We start from the raw sequence: 16114 nt of genomic DNA on the forward strand, positions 1-16114 counted from the left end.
TGATGGTGGAAAGGCAAAAAGGAAAAAGGAAGGGCAAAACAAAATAGAAGGGGAAGGAAACAATCAGAATTGGAATTTGGTTCTCTTATGGAATTCTTTTCATGTAATGTTAAGTATATTTGATGTTTAGGTAATTGGTATGGTTGTAGTACACTGATCTTTTGGTAATTGTTTTGGTAGTACAAATAGTTATGTAATTCATGATTAGGTACTTATGAGGGTTGTAGTATGGATATTAGTGGTTATGTTATGTTATATTACTTTTCATGGTTATGTTTTAGTCATTTTGATTCTTATGTTATGGTTGTGTTATGGGATGATAATAACAACTTAGTATTAAACATTTATTAACCAAAACAATTATACATCACAAGAAAGTAAACACCATAACACCATTTTAATTGATCCAAAACAAGTTCGTTACAAAAAACACTACTACCTAGCCGAATACCGGACCATAAAACACAAACATAATAAAGCTAATACATTCTAGCTACAACTTGTACACAATAATACCCACAAAACATAACCCAACTCATTATTAAGCATAACTTCAATGTTTGATTTTGTCTTTAAAGCTCCTTCAAGTTCCGATTTTCAATTTCGTCTTTATGCTCCCAACATTACTTCATCCATCCAAAAAAGAAAGTCATGTCTAGGTCCCTGATACAAAACTAGGGTTACGAATGGAAAACACCAAAAATTGAGAAAATATTCTAACATTTTGGGACAGGCATAAAATTCCCTTTCTTGGTTCTTCTTTGTGGTCGATGTTCACATTATTGTTTCACGTCCACAATCACATTCCATTGTAGCTGCAATTTTGCTTTTCTATTTATTGATCGATTACAAAGTAATGGTAGAAAGAGAGGAAGAATGAGAAAGGAAAAAAGAATCGTGAAGTATTAAACATGTTGAAATATTTAGATGAAAATACCTCCATCGTGCAAGGCACATGGGCCATTCTAACTGAGAAATGGATGGGATGTTGGACGAAATGTTAACTTAGGACCAGGCTGGTAACAAACTTTAAATGTTTGGATGGTCCGAGTTAAAAAATTAAGTTAGAGACCAAACATGAAAGTAACCCCAAACCACAAGGACCATCTGAATAATTTTCTCTTGGTTTATATTACAATCCATAGTGGTTCAAATCTTTGCACCTGATTATTTTTTCTTTTGCTGATATAGCGTTTAAATATATTTATTTTTGAAAATAAAAAATAACCACTCAAATAGTTTCTTTGGTTAGACTATTAGGTGTGAGCTCGTTTTAGTGGTGTTATAAAAAAGAAGCAACAAGAAGAGTGAGTGGTATTTATGGTGTTATAACTCCCGTTAAGAGGAGAGAAATAGAGAGAGATAATTTGTGCAGCCAATTGATGATCTCGTTTCATTCGGTCATGAAGACAACAAGAAACAACACAACAAGATACAACAAGAAAGGAACGGTGTTTTTGATGTTATCCCGACGTTATGGACTGCCACATCAGCCTTAACGGTGTTGTGATGACCCATACCACTTGGTCTTAGGTTCTATGATTGCCCTCGAAACGGTTTGCGTTCGAATCATAGCTTTATAACATCTTTTTTATACTTTTTTTTTTTTGATAAACTAACTTAAAAACTCATTTTTTATATAAATCTTTTTTTTTGGTTAAACTAACTGAGATACTATGAAACTCATTTTCTATATAAATACTTTTTGTTAAACTTACTTCATTTCTTCTACTTTCTTTTAAACTAACTCTAATATTTTGGAACTCATTTTCTATATAAATCTTTTTTTTAATAATAACAAGTACTCGTCCTCTGATTGTTTAAAAAATTTATTGTCATCTAGTTCTTAATAGAATCTTTTTAAAAATTATGTCAAGCTTAAAGAGCTTCTTTTTTATATCAAAAAAACAGTCCCCGACATTCATTTATGTCCACAAAATGCCCAAAAAAAAAAATTAAGGACCATTTAGACCTTCAATGCGTTACAATGTCTTTTTCTTTATATTCTTAGAAACAATCAAACAAGACGAATAACTTTTATTTATGTCAACTTCAGGACTTTAATAAATCTTATGAGTCAAGATTACACATTTGTGTTCCTTTTACTTCATCCAACTTAAGAACCAGGAGTTTTCTTGAAATTGGGCCATTCATGAGCCCCATTATAAAACCCTCTACACCCTTCTCTTGGATTCTATAACTTCCTTCACATTTCACACAACTTTTCTCTTCACAGACACATACTTCTGCAATCAGTGTATACGCAATTCAGGAGTAATAATTAAGAAAAGCATCAATCCACTTATGGCTGGAGCTGAAGGTATCATATTCGATTTTCAATCTTGATTTCTGCTTGATGTTATGCTTATCTGATCAATAATCAATTGGTGGTTCGTAAATGAATGCAGCAATCGAGAGTGATCAAAACGTGTTACAGAAACACGTCGCATTCTTTGATCGTAACAATGATGGTGTGATTTACCCATGGGAAACTTTTCAAGGTTTGTTCGTTTGATTTTCCTAAAATCTCGGTACTCATTTTCAGTTCTGTACTGATTTGAAACTATGCTTGATCATCATCAACAACTGATCGCTAATTCCGCTTTGCTTTTGTTGGCTTTGAGAATTTAACTAGTTTTCGAGTTTCATCCATCTAATAGGGTTTTTGGTATGTTTTAGGGTTTCGAGCAATTGGGAGTGGTATTCTGTTATCGTCAGTTGCTGCCATCTTCATCAATATGGGTCTTAGTGGCAAAACTCGTCCAGTATGTATCTAATCTAATCTCCGTTCTTCTATGTGTTTTCATTATTTGCATGGTTTAATTACAACTATCATTAAGTTATACACATGTATGTAAAAAATATATTCCACACTTTTAAGTTTTAAGATGAGATGATCAGGTAATCATTAGTCCAGAGAATCTTAATATTACTTATGAAATTAAATACTATATTTTTTTGAAAAGACAAAAAAAAATAATAATAATAAACCACTAGGAAAGTTTAGTAGCATTCTGCATGAGTTCAAGTATCAAAAAAGATTGATACTTTAAGTAAGAGCAAGATTAGAAGTATACGAATACGCAAGCATCCAAACAATGATTATTGTTGTGTTTTTTTTTTTTTTTTTGGAAGCAGGGAAAGAAGTTCCCTAATCTACTTTTCCCGATTGAAATAAAAAACATACATATGGCCAAACATGGTAGTGATTCAGGAGTCTACGACACTCATGGAAGGTACAGTTAGGTTTTAATTTCTCAAATAAATAAAACATTCTTCCACAAATGTAGTAAAGATTCACTTACACTTACATGTTATGTTTAAGGTTTGTTCCTTCCAAGTTTGAGGAGATATTTGACAAGTATGCACACACGAATTCAGATGCCTTGACTTCAGATGAACTCGACAAATTTATCAAAGGAAACCGGGAACCCAAGGACTATGCAGGATGGTAATTAAGAACATTTGGATCATCGATCATGCGAATGGTTTCTTGAATAAAATATTAATCCTATGATTTACTTATTTAATAAGTTATTATATCTGTAGGATCGGAGGCCTATCTGAATGGAAGATCTTGTATTTCCTAGGCAAGGACAAAGATGGTTTATTAAGAAAGGAAACCATTAAAGCTGTTTATGATGGAAGCTTGTTTGAAAAAATGGCAGTGGAAAAGATTAATTCGTCCAAGAAGAAACACGTGTAAAACTTATACGATTGGGTGTTAATAAATGTTGAACATGATAATTAAATTTGTTTTAAGATTTTTATTTTTTATATCTTTTTTCTCTGCAGTGATAAATAAAGACAAGCAACGGGTGAAAGTGTTGTGTGATTGGATTTTACACTTGCTGATTTTATGATTGATGTCTTAAAGAATTGTTATTGTTGGGTTGAGAAGTGGATAACAACTGACAACAAAGTGTCTTATGTACTATTCTTGTAAATATATATTTTTAATTGTATTTATACTGTATAAAACACTATTAAAGTTATTAGATTAATGTGCATATATATATATATATATATATATATATATATATATATATATATATATATTTATCTTTACTATATTATTAAGGATATTGCTCATTTCTTGAAAATTAAGAGGTACAACATATATTCCCTCTTATACAATAATTTTAAGCATAAACATATAACCAATCTCATACCAATTACACTACACGGATCAATTACATCATATACGTATTACATACACTGCATACACTACACGAGACCTTACCCTAATTTCCTAAACACAGCCGCCATCAAACCTATTCTCATCGTCTCCACCAAAGATGCAATGATCTTCAGCCTCCCACCGAAGGTCCACGACTGTCGTCATTTCTCCCAATCTCTTCCATCACTTCTCCATCGTCTCTCTCTCTCTCTCTCTCTCTCTCTCTCTCTCTCTCATAAAAACCCTAAGCAGTGTTGAGGAGTCTTTTTGTTTCTTGACGCAAATCTGGAAATCGCTATCTTAATTGTTGGCCAAGTTGTCACTCCTGCCGTCAAGGTTCTCCCCTCTTTCTTCTACTTCCACCCTCGTGATACCATCGCTATCTCAACCCTCCAGCAGCCCTATGCTATCATCACCAAGCTTTCGTCGATCCAACCCAGAAGATGGTCCCACATTAACCCTTACATACTCACCCGAGTGTTCTTCCCTTTCAACTATATAATTGATGCCATGGAACCCAATTTCCTTCATTCCAACAAAAATTATCTTAAATCGTCATCTTCATGCAGTCTCTGTCGGTACTTCTCTGGCGATGAACCCCCCAAGCAGTATATTTCCTAGCATCACTTCTTCAGCGTCAAACGCCCACACTTGATCTGGTAAGTTTTTTTTCAAGCTTTCACCGGTACAACCTAGAAGATTCAGAGTTCCCTAATTTTTCGAATTTGATTGCATCATGCTTGATTAAATTTTTCGAAGAACGTTAAAAGTGTTCAAAGTTCATGTCTTTTTTTCTAATGATCTGATTTTCATTATATTTTGATTCACTAATAGTGTGTGTGTGTGTGTATATATATATATATATATGTTGTTTTATGACAGAAAACATGCACAATATGTTTAGCTTCAATGAAACGTGGAGAAGGACAAGCTATTTTCACAAGAGAATGTTCACATTCATTCAATTTCCAGTGTACTGCTTCAAATGTGAAAGATGGGAATCACATTTGCCCTGTTTGCAGAGCAAAATGGAAAGCAGTTCCATTACTGGGTCCCAAAAATTTCGACCCTTCATTAGGAAGAACAAGAATGAACCCTGTAAATTGGTCACAAGACAATCTAGTGATGACCTCACACTGCCCAAACAGCCCCCCGCCACGTCACCGCCACCTCCCCGATTTTCTAGTCCCCGAACCACCTGTTTTTAACGATGATGAACCGTTAAACCTTAAATATTCAAATAAAACCTATTCAGATTTAGACAAGTCTTTGTTAAAAAGGGTATCAGTCAAAACATACACCGAGTTCCCATCAGTTCCTCAGTTTACTTCTGTTAAGCAAGTGGTCAAAGGTAAGGATCATTCATCATCTTTTTTTATAAAAAATATGTAATTTTTCCATAATTGCCCCTTGTACAATGACAACAGGTTGGCTTGGTTGTATATGATCATCAAGTGCCATATGGTGCAACTCTAGAATACGTGGTTGGTCATTACATGGTACTTATAAAAAAGTTTTATTTATTTATTTATTTTAAATTATAAATTTTTCTTATTCTTTATAGGTGCAAATTGCAAGCTTTTTTCTACCTGTAATGGTTGTTGCTCCTCAAGAGGAAGAACAAATTGTTGACATGGCGTAAGTATTCATCATATTTTTACATTTTATCTCCAAATAATGATTTAAAAACTTTTAGTTTGTATAAAGTTTTTAATTAAAAGGAATTGTAGTCTCTCAATTTTATATACTTTCTTTGTTTTACTACATTTAAAAAAAAATTACTTGTTGTAGGGCTTCTCGTGGTGGTAAAACTTTATACATTGCAGCTCTTATGAAAAACAATGGGCATTTTTGTAATTTGCTTTTGTTTTATTTGATTTCAGCTTCCAAAAGTATTAGAACATAACACAACAGACAGGGTTTTGTTGGATGCCAAGTATTAAATGACAAAATCAGCCTCGAGAAAGAGTCTGAAATTAAATCACGCCCTACTAAAAGGTAATTTACAAACAAAGTTGCATTTGTACCCTTCACCCTTGTTTATTCTTCTTTCTTTATCCGTTTATTAAAAATTTGGAAAATGTTTTTTTTTATTTTACTTCTTTAGTTAACTCATATTTTGGTCTTTGCATATTTTGGGCTTAACCCATTAAGTCACTATGCCCATATTAAGTGAAAAAGAAACAGCCATGTGTAGCTGTCCAGATTAAGTGCATAACCCATTAAGCCCATTAAGTAAAAAACAAAACAACCCCTCAATACTATGATGATTTAACTTGTTCTAATCTGACATTGTCTTTTAGCTATCTTGAGCTTGCGATATTGCTATGCTGGCGATTTTTGCATGATAATGTAATGGATGACCTCATGCGATTGGTTACAATGATAAGAGGGGTTGCAGATCCATTAGCATCAGCCTGCTGTCGCTTTTTTTTTGCTTCATTGTGCCCAGAAACTTCCCCAACTTGATACAGGTATCGACTTTTTAATTCTGTAATGTGCAAATGATTAAGTGGCCTAATTATATGTTTTGACTATGATATAGGGCATCTGATAGCTTGCATTAGTGACAAAAAAATTGTACTTACACGGATTGTATCCATCAAAGAAATCAAGTATGGGAACTTTTTGGGAGATCGAAGGTTGGTTATCAGCTTGATGGAACCAACAATTGAGTATATCATGAAATGCATTTTTGGGAATCCAAATCAGGTTAGAGATTTTGACTTTTTGACTACATATTCATTGCTGGTATACTATGGGATGTTAAATTTTTAACTACAAGTTGCTGATATGATTGTGAGACTTGGATTAGGAAATAATTCATTGGAGTTATATGGAGAAGTTCCTTAGATATCGATTATTCTCCATTATTTACTTAGGGAACTTCCAATTGATGTAGTATGTTCCAATGCTGTTGAATTTCTTCACTTTGTTGATTGCAACTCTGATTATTCATTTGACCATGTAACCTTCTTAAGATTTTACCATTTTGCCATTTGACTTTTGTCAACTTTTGGTTTTGAATTTGTATATGTTTACCTTTTGTTAAACTGTTCTTTGCCATTTGACTGTGGTCAACTTTTACTGATCTGTTAAATTGTTCTTTAGATTATAATATATTTCCACAAATAAAATCGACAAATATTATATTCATTTTTTTTTAATTTTTTAGTATATTTGTTAAGGTTCATATGATTTGAAATATTTTTGGTAGGGATTTTGATAGTTATTATATTTATTTTAAATTTTTTTAGTATTTTGGTAGGGATTTTGATAATTAGTATATTTGTTAATTTTGTAAGATTTTAAATATTATTGGTATGGATTTTAATATTCATGGTAAGATTTTAATTTGCTTAATTTTGGAATGATTATCAATATCCAAAAATACAACATTATATTCTATAATAGATTATTCAACCTATAAATTTAAGTTATGTTCTTCATTTTTACTCACAGCAAAAATTTCACAGTTGAGGTTTTGGGACGATTTGATCATTGAGTTGGAATCGGGAAGACTGCTACACTGCTTCATTGCGTTTCTTGACACGGATTCAGGTTCTCTTTACTTCTTTTATATTTTGTAACTTCAAATGTGTATAATATTTTATTTCTTACTTCTATTTGAAGTGATAAACTTGTTTTGTTTCAACTGTTGATATTATTCTGTCTTCTATCTAAATTGATCACTCTTCTTATTCTTTATCTCAAATAATACATGTATATAATTTGTATATATGTGTGTATGTATTTGTTTGTATTCTATCTAAATTGATCAATCTTCTTATTCTTTATCTCAAATAATACATGTATATAATTGAATTCTATGTGTGTATTTATTTGTTTCTGACATTCTCCATATGTGTGGTTTGTATATGTATAAGTTAGGACATTTGTTTTGAATATTTTTAATCAGTAAATATCTTTTAATTATCAAATTGATTGTGGTATTCTCGCATGTTCTTTTGAAACTTGCCAAAGAAAAAACACCACAGTTTGTTTCTTCATTATCAATACTATATATTATCTTTATTATTATTATTATTATTATTATTATTATTATTATTATTATTATTATTATTATTATTATTATTGATGGGTTTTAGATATAATAATTTATTATAATTTATACAATTAGACTTTTTTTTTTATTTGACAAGTTACATTTTTATTAATAAATATTATTTGTTATTAATATATGCTTTAGGTTTTCTGTAATATTTAATAAATAAACCATGTAATAAATAAACCTTACAGCTTTGGGCATCTCAAATCAATATAGTTTTTAATATAAATAAACCTTACAGCTTCCAATAATAAATCACCTAGAAAATCTATCCACATTAAAACGCTATTTTTCATGTAATTATTCTTAATATTTTAATGTTTGATAGACTAAATTTTCGAAAATACAACTATCTGTTTTTCTATTTAAATATAACATAACTAACGTTAAGATATATAATCACAAAAAAAAAAATAAGCCCACACCTTTAAGTTTATAAACCCAAATCTTAGTTTAAAAAGAATGTAATTAGTTTTTGAGCATCTCAACAAATTCAACAGTTTTTTGAACATCACAAATTAATGAGTATTTGCTTAAAACCCGAAGCTTTTATTATAAAAATTATTGGTGTGAACTATAAAATTTATATTGTTTAATGTTTCAACAAATTTAACACTAACTTCAAGCTTTTTTAAGTACTAAATTATTTACTTTAATTTTAATACAATATGATATCTACATTTTACCATGTAATAAAAACTCTTATTGCTTGAATATTTCAAAAGCACGATACATATGTTATTATACTTTGGTAATCTCAAATCAATATAGTTTTTAATATAAATAATTAAATAAATCAATTCTACATCAATCACATCCGACCTTCGTTTTGTAGAATCATGAATGGTCATATTTACGTTGATGCATTTTCGTTGCTACTAAACTACCATTTGTGGTATGTTTTGACATCCGTTCGTATTGATTTCATTTGGAGGGACTCAAGAGCAAACAAACTTTTCATGGTTCTCATTGATCAAAATGTATGTTTACAAAACTATTTATATCTTATATTCATTTTCATAATTTATCACAAGTATTTTTGTTTATAAAAATATTACATTTTCTATTAGAGAGAGAAAGTGTTAGCAGTTGTTCCACAACAAATGATGCGCTTTATTTATGGAGGGAATCTATTGGGTGTTGTGTTTTCTTTAAACCATTTCCAAATCGAACCAACCTATGCTGAGTATCCGAGATATCAAGAATATAGTTTATTACGTGGTGATTTGATGATTAAGATCAGCAACAACACACGGTTTAATCGTTTGGCCGATGCTATCATATCATGGTTTCCGGTTTTCCCATTGGTTCCCACAATAAAAAGTTTAGTAGAAGATCGGACAGAGAGAAAAATGATGATCGGTAAATTTAATAAATTGTATATATTTTCAGCATTCTAAAGTTTTTAAAATAATAACAAGTTGTCCTTTTAATTATCGTTATTTTTAGATATTGTTGGAAAAATCATCAGAGGCAAGCGAAACTATTCCCGTTACTCTGGTTTACTGACGTTAACTTCTTTCACTTTATATCTCCAAGATGGGCTGTAAGTGTTTATTATTATTATTATTATTATTATTATTATTATTATTATTATTATTATTATTATTATTTTATTATCTTTATCTTTATTATTATTATGATTACACTAAAGCAAAATTAGGTGACTTTGGAAATATTTGATTATAAATAGAGGGAGTATAATAAAGATGAAACTACATATAACCGACCGAACACGCCATCAAATTGTGAGGACTGTCTATGCGATAGAGAGAAAGTATATAATATTTGTTTCTCGGGTGAAATTGGTTCATTTGGATTCAAGTAACTTTTTTCTAGAAAATTATAATAATTGTAGTGATATTAAAATACCTAAATCAATACATTTTAATAGTTTTTATCTTATTTTCAGTGAACATTTTGATATCAACCAAACTAAGCAACGTAGAGTTCCAACCGCGGATGCCGGAAGCATTTAACATCATAAATATGCCTAGAAGAATTTTTAATTCCGTGTGAGACATTTGGTGGTGTTTTTTTTTTGAAGTTTTGATAACTTTTACGAGTGCGTTGCTTTTATTGTTGATCTACATTAATGTTAGACATATTATGGTGAATTTTTTCATGTATGGTTTATTTTTCTTGTGTTGACTTATGAATTCATAAATAATAATTTTTGGATATCTATGGAAATTTTCTTTTAATTATGTATAACTTTCTTCTATTGTGTTTTTGGATTACAAGTTTTTAGTATATTTGTTTATTTATTAAGGGTTGTGTTGCTTTTTGAAACACACACATACATGATTACTAAATCACATGGTCTACATTACAAAATGTTACATTCTTGATGATATAATATGTGCTTATTCTTAACATTTCCATTATAGTGTTCAATGGGGACTGTAGATAAGGGAAACGAAAACTGTGATGATTCCCAAAACCCGATAGATATAGAAAAAGGTATGTCGTTTATATGAGTATATATTTGCATTTATAATATATAACTATTTATCCAAATAATATGTTTGTAGAAAATCGAAAAAGATACAATAGAAACTATTATGCACGAAAAAAGGAGAAAAACAAAAAGAGAAGAATAGCTAACGGTGAAGGATGTAGTCAACCTACAACACTCACAAGTTGCACTATAATGGAGACAAACGAAACAAATATCAACGAAGATTCCTCTGTGAGTGTTATAAGTGCTGCTCAGAGGACGAGTACTTATAATAAAGAATATTATCAACGAAGAAAGGAACGAACTATGATGACAAAAAGAAGAGTATACGCCTTTCAGGACGATCCGTATGATTTTGTTTATGAAAATATCCGTATGGAACATCGTATATTAAAGGCTCAAAACCCTTGTGTTTATTGTGGAGCAAAGCGACTACAATATGAATTCCCTACCTTTTGTTGCATGAGTGGGAAGACAAAACTGGCACACTCCCCTATTCCCACAGAGTTGCACCAACTCTTCACAAGGCAAGAGCAGCTAGAAGAAAGCTTCAGGTACAATATAAGGGCGTATAACTCAAACTTTTCTTTCGCATCACTAGGTGTAAATGTGGATAAAGAATTGGCCAATATGAATTCTGGAGTTTACACTTTTTGTGCGCACGGAACACTCTATCATAATATCGATCAGCTAATTTCAAGGGATGGTAAATCGAGGTATTTACAGTTGTATTTTTATGACGGTGAAGCTGAAATATCACAAAGATCCTCCTGGAAGAATGTTGATAGAAGAATCATCCAAAAACTAACACGTATTCTAGCTTCGAATCCGTACGTTAGAACATTTAAACAACTTTCTGATCTAGGACCGCTTGATAATTATAGAGTGACTTTGAATGCATCGGTGGAGCTTCACACACGTGGAGGTTTGCGAGAGAGTTTCAACAGCTGCCGCCCCACATTCCCTTCCGGCTCCTCTTCGCAGGTCTCCACGATTCACACACGTGGAGGTTTGCGAGAGAGTTTCGACAGCCACCGCTCCACATTCCCTTCCGGCTCCTCTTCGTAGATCTCCACGATTTACGAAAGTGGAGGTTTGTGAGAGAGTTTCGATTGCCGCTGTTCCAGAATCCTTTCCTGCAGGTAATTCAAATTTTAGAATGCATAAGATTGCGTTTAGCTGTGGAAAATTTTCTAGACAAATTGTATAATAGATTCGGTGGTGGGGGAGGTTGGATTGTTCACACCTGCTGATATCGCCAATGTACAAGAAGCTGGTGTAAAACAGTAAGTGGCTCTTTAATAGATAAATCAAGTATTTTAAAAATATATAAATATATTCTCAGAATAATAAATTAATGTAATTGGTAGTATCCAAAAATAGAAACGAGATCTTTGGGTTTTTTACAATGTGAAAATAATATCAACATACACACACCAAGCATCTATTATAATCATTTTGAAATTTATTTCATGTTTAACTTATGCAGATATTGGTGGGGGAGTCGATTATGATGCAGAAAGATCAAACACAAGGAATTATACAACTTTTGGAAAAGATATATCACACCCTTAAAACTTATTGAAAATATATAATAAAAGCGAATCTTTGTTTGTAGCTTTGTGTAAACTCAATTTAGCAAGAGGGTTGGTTTAAACACCACAAACCATAAAAAGAAATCGGCCCAACCAGTTCACCATCGGTTTCCCGGTTGTTCAGTTATTATGTCCCCCCCCCTCCTTTGTTGTATTTTGCCAAACTTTTTTCTTGTAAAATGTTCAATCCTTACCATTGTTGTTATAGTATCGACTAATGGTAAAATGTTCAATCCTTACCATTGTTGTTATAGTATCGACTAATGGCTTCCCTTAGAAGAGAGGGAAGTGGAGAAGATGGATTACACCATGAAGTTGCAGCATTGTCCAAAGGATTCTTACACAATTTTTCTCATGGACAATGTTCGTGATAGTCAAGGTGTCTTCCAGATAACTTATGTTTCTCACAAATTAAACGGGATTTTTTTATTACAAGTGCATAGTAATAACTTCTTGGTAATTTTGATGAATGGTATTGTTAAAGAAGATGAAACCTTCAAAATGGCTTCAGGGGAAGCAAATAGGGGCCATAACGAAAGAAAAAACAATTTTTTTTTAAATGGACCAAAATCCATTTTTTTTAATCTAAGCAACGATTATGGTGACAATGAGTTCCACCCATATCCATGGGTATCAATCTTTCGCAGGATTCAATCGTCAAAAACAAAATGTAGGCTATAACTCTCACTGCACTACGAATTTATGTATCAAATCATAAATTATTCAACAATTTAAGGACAAAGTATAATGTTCCAATCACAAAAACTAACACTGCCGATCTCCAGGGTTTCACTTTCATCATCAAAACTATTTTGATTTCTTTCCCTGTTTCTTCTTTATAACTTCATCAACATACATAATACCTTTCCCTTTGTAAACTTCAGGGGGCTTACAACTGCGAACAGCAGCAGCAAACTGGTGCACCCTTTGCTTGTCGATTCCAGTGCAACACACAATATTGGGCTTGAAACAAAATACTCGAACTGCAGGAGGAACTGTCAACTCCACCTCATGACTGTAACCCAATTTCAGAAACAAAAGTCGCCCTTCAGATTCAGCTCTTGCTTTGAAACCAACTCCCACTATCTTTAGAAACCGAAAGAACTGAGCTTCCATTTCACTAATTTCTGCTAAAAGTAAGAATCGTATTGGTTTAGATGGGGAAGAGAATATTAAAAATACAAAAAAATTAAGCACTTTTCGTTGCAAACATTTGAAACAACTTGTTAGATGGTTTTCCACCATTACTTTACAGAAAATTGGCTTCAGTCACCATTACTAACTCCCAAAGCAAACCCCAGTTTCTTGATTCTATAGCATAGTATTTGTCATTATACCCCCTAAGATTGCACATCATTCAAAATCTAGATCAAGAAAAACAATCTGCAATTCCATTAATAATTTCAAAGGAATCGTACAAAATAATAGATCAGAATGCAAATTCGATGCAAGAAACCGGCGATCAAAATTATCCATTGATTTGGGGAAGTTTTCAGGAAATCAAGCTCAATATCATAACGAAAAATTCACGAACATCATCTGCTGCTTTGTTTCTGTTGTCCAAACCATGATGAATTGGTTGTGAAGACGTGCGACGATAGTCCCTGTCATAATCACCATCAACGTATCGATGTCTTCTTTGATCATGATCGCTAACAAAAGATCTGTGATTATATCGATTGTTATAAGAAAGAGTTTCTTCCTCGGAACGACTCGAATAGCTTTTCCTCGAGATCTGTCGTCCTGCCGCCATAATTAGCAACACCAACAACTGATTTTAAGCAACCAAATAACAGAACAAAGAGATAAAAAGATGAAACCCTAGCGGAGATCTAAATATCCGGCTAGGCTACAGCCCCCAAAATTCAACAAATTCAATCGCTTTTCCTTTTGAAAACAAAATTTGTAACGAGAATCCCTAATTCGTAACCCCGAACAAAATCCCAAACAGAAAGCAACAGGATATTGTTCGATTCAATACAGAAAATACAAGGAAACCGAATATCAGAAATCAATGTGAATATAGCAGATCTGTCAAATTGATTATGCGATGTATGAAATTAGACAGTCAGATCGGTGACGATCTTCGTCTTTCGAACCTCAAATTAAGATTTTGTTTTTTGAGGCCGAAAATCAATCAAAGGCGATGATATTTCTTACCGGAACAAGATTCTTCAGACTCCGGTGAACAACGATGGTGGAAAAATGAAATCGACGGCGAATACCGATCGAGATTCGAACAGCCTAGCAACCTTATCCTTGAGCAACAACCGCCCCCAAATCGATTTCTTTTTTTGCCCTCAAATAATGTTGCTTGACAATTCAAATATACGGTGTGAAAACGCGTATATGAGGCGGTGACCTAAGAAATTTTTTTGCGTTTGGGCTTCCAAGTAGGGCCTTTTATTAGTAGTATATGGGTTTTCAGCCTTACAATTTTAGCTGGGCTTAGCAACTTCTATTTCAATATAATGATTATAAATACCATTCATTAAAATTAAGCTAGACCATGGATAGCAATATGACCCGAACCGTACAAGTACAAGGCAAATTAGGGTTGCAAGAACGATTTAAGAGAATGGTGACTGAGGAGGTGAGGGGAAATGAGACTATACTGGGGTTTAAATACAAGCTAAACCTTAAAAACCGAGGTTCCATATCTGGCAAGTACGCCCCACGTACAAGATGTATGCCTAGTGTATTAGGGTGAATCCCTAGTACACTTAGCATACACGTGTACGCAGCATGACGTACTCCCCCACATGCTAATTTATGAAAATGCCACTAGGGCCTTTTTACACACTTTCTTGAACTTAGGACCAAAATGCAAGATAATTAAATTGTATGGTTAAAATTATAAGTACCTTATCATCAGAACGTTACAAGCTATCAACAGGTACTACGACTTTCGTTTAGGTTGTATTGGCTTATTCTGATTTTTATTTTTATCTCTTATTTGTATATCATTTAATGATTTTGCAAATTTCATATATCTCTTGTATAGACTCCGATTTTGACATTCCTTTTACCAAAGTTCGTATTTTAAAGAGGACTATGGTATCGTTTTGGTGACTTTATCCAAAAGTCAACCATTCTCTCAACACCTTTTGACGTTAATGATTTTAACTACGTGATTGATTTTTATATATTATAAAATTCATATCTCCTTCATATGAATTCAGATTTCTATGAAATTTATACTTCGGGGATCGGGATAACGTGTACTTTCAAAATATATAGTAATATATATATATATATATATATATGTGTGTGTGTGTGTGTGTGTGTATGTATCGGCGCACTAATATTTATGACTTATGGATGATTTGGTTGATTCTTCTATTAATCTTCATACAAAACTTTGTATTTCTATCTTATAGTGATATATATATATATATATATATATATATATATATATATATATATATATATATATATATCTTTACTATATTATTAAGGATATTGCTCATTTCTTGAAAATTAAGAGGTACAACATATATTCCCTCTTATACAATAATTTTAAGCATAAACATATAACCAATCTCACACCAATTACACTACACGGATCAATTACATTATATACGTATTACATACACTGCATACACTACACGAGACCTTACCCTAATTTCCTAAACACAGCCGCCATCAAACCTATTCTCATCGTCTCCACCAAAGATGCAATGATCTCCAGTCTCCCACCGAAGGTCCACGACTGTCGTCATTTCTCCCAATCTCTTCCATCACTTCTCCATCGTCTCTCTCTCTCTCTTTCTCTCTCATAAAAACCCTAAGCAGTGTTGAGGAGTCTT

The 16114-nt window shown here is 32.3% G+C and overlaps 2 protein-coding genes across 8 annotated transcripts; one reads left to right on the forward strand and one right to left on the reverse strand.

Annotated features, from left to right (window-relative positions):
• The first annotated feature begins 2146 nt into the window (after positions 1–2146).
• Positions 2147–3998, forward strand: LOC145041262 (putative peroxygenase 4). 2 transcript variants are annotated; one of them, XM_078989269.1, is made up of 7 exons: positions 2147–2320; positions 2409–2501; positions 2680–2765; positions 3136–3236; positions 3326–3451; positions 3550–3702; positions 3796–3998. In XM_078989269.1, exons 1-7 carry the CDS (start codon positions 2305–2307, stop codon positions 3803–3805), a joined length of 585 nt encoding a protein of 194 aa, XP_078845395.1. In that variant the 5' UTR covers positions 2147–2304; the 3' UTR covers positions 3806–3998. The 2 variants fall into 2 exon arrangements, with proteins under 2 accessions (XP_078845395.1, XP_078845394.1); XM_078989268.1 differs by having other exon boundaries at positions 2186–2320; positions 3139–3236.
• Positions 3999–12976: 8978 nt separating this feature from the next.
• Positions 12977–14643, reverse strand: LOC145041263 (large ribosomal subunit protein uL6m-like). 6 transcript variants are annotated; one of them, XM_078989275.1, is made up of 2 exons: positions 14466–14643; positions 12977–13435 (listed from the first exon to the last, which is right to left on the reverse strand). In XM_078989275.1, the coding sequence occupies exon 2, from the start codon at positions 13419–13421 to the stop codon at positions 13113–13115; it is 309 nt and encodes a 102-aa protein (XP_078845401.1). In that variant the 5' UTR covers positions 13422–13435; positions 14466–14643; the 3' UTR covers positions 12977–13112. The 6 variants fall into 6 exon arrangements, with proteins under 6 accessions (XP_078845401.1, XP_078845396.1, XP_078845398.1 ...); XM_078989270.1 differs by having other exon boundaries at positions 12977–14048; XM_078989272.1 differs by having other exon boundaries at positions 12977–13432; positions 13840–14643.
• Between the last annotated feature and the right edge of the window lie 1471 nt (positions 14644–16114).

The sequence above is a fragment of the Lactuca saligna genome, chromosome 4 (genome assembly GCF_052625555.1).
Source record: "Lactuca saligna cultivar CGN05327 chromosome 4, ASM5262555v1, whole genome shotgun sequence".
Classification (NCBI taxonomy): Eukaryota; Viridiplantae; Streptophyta; class Magnoliopsida; order Asterales; family Asteraceae; genus Lactuca; species Lactuca saligna.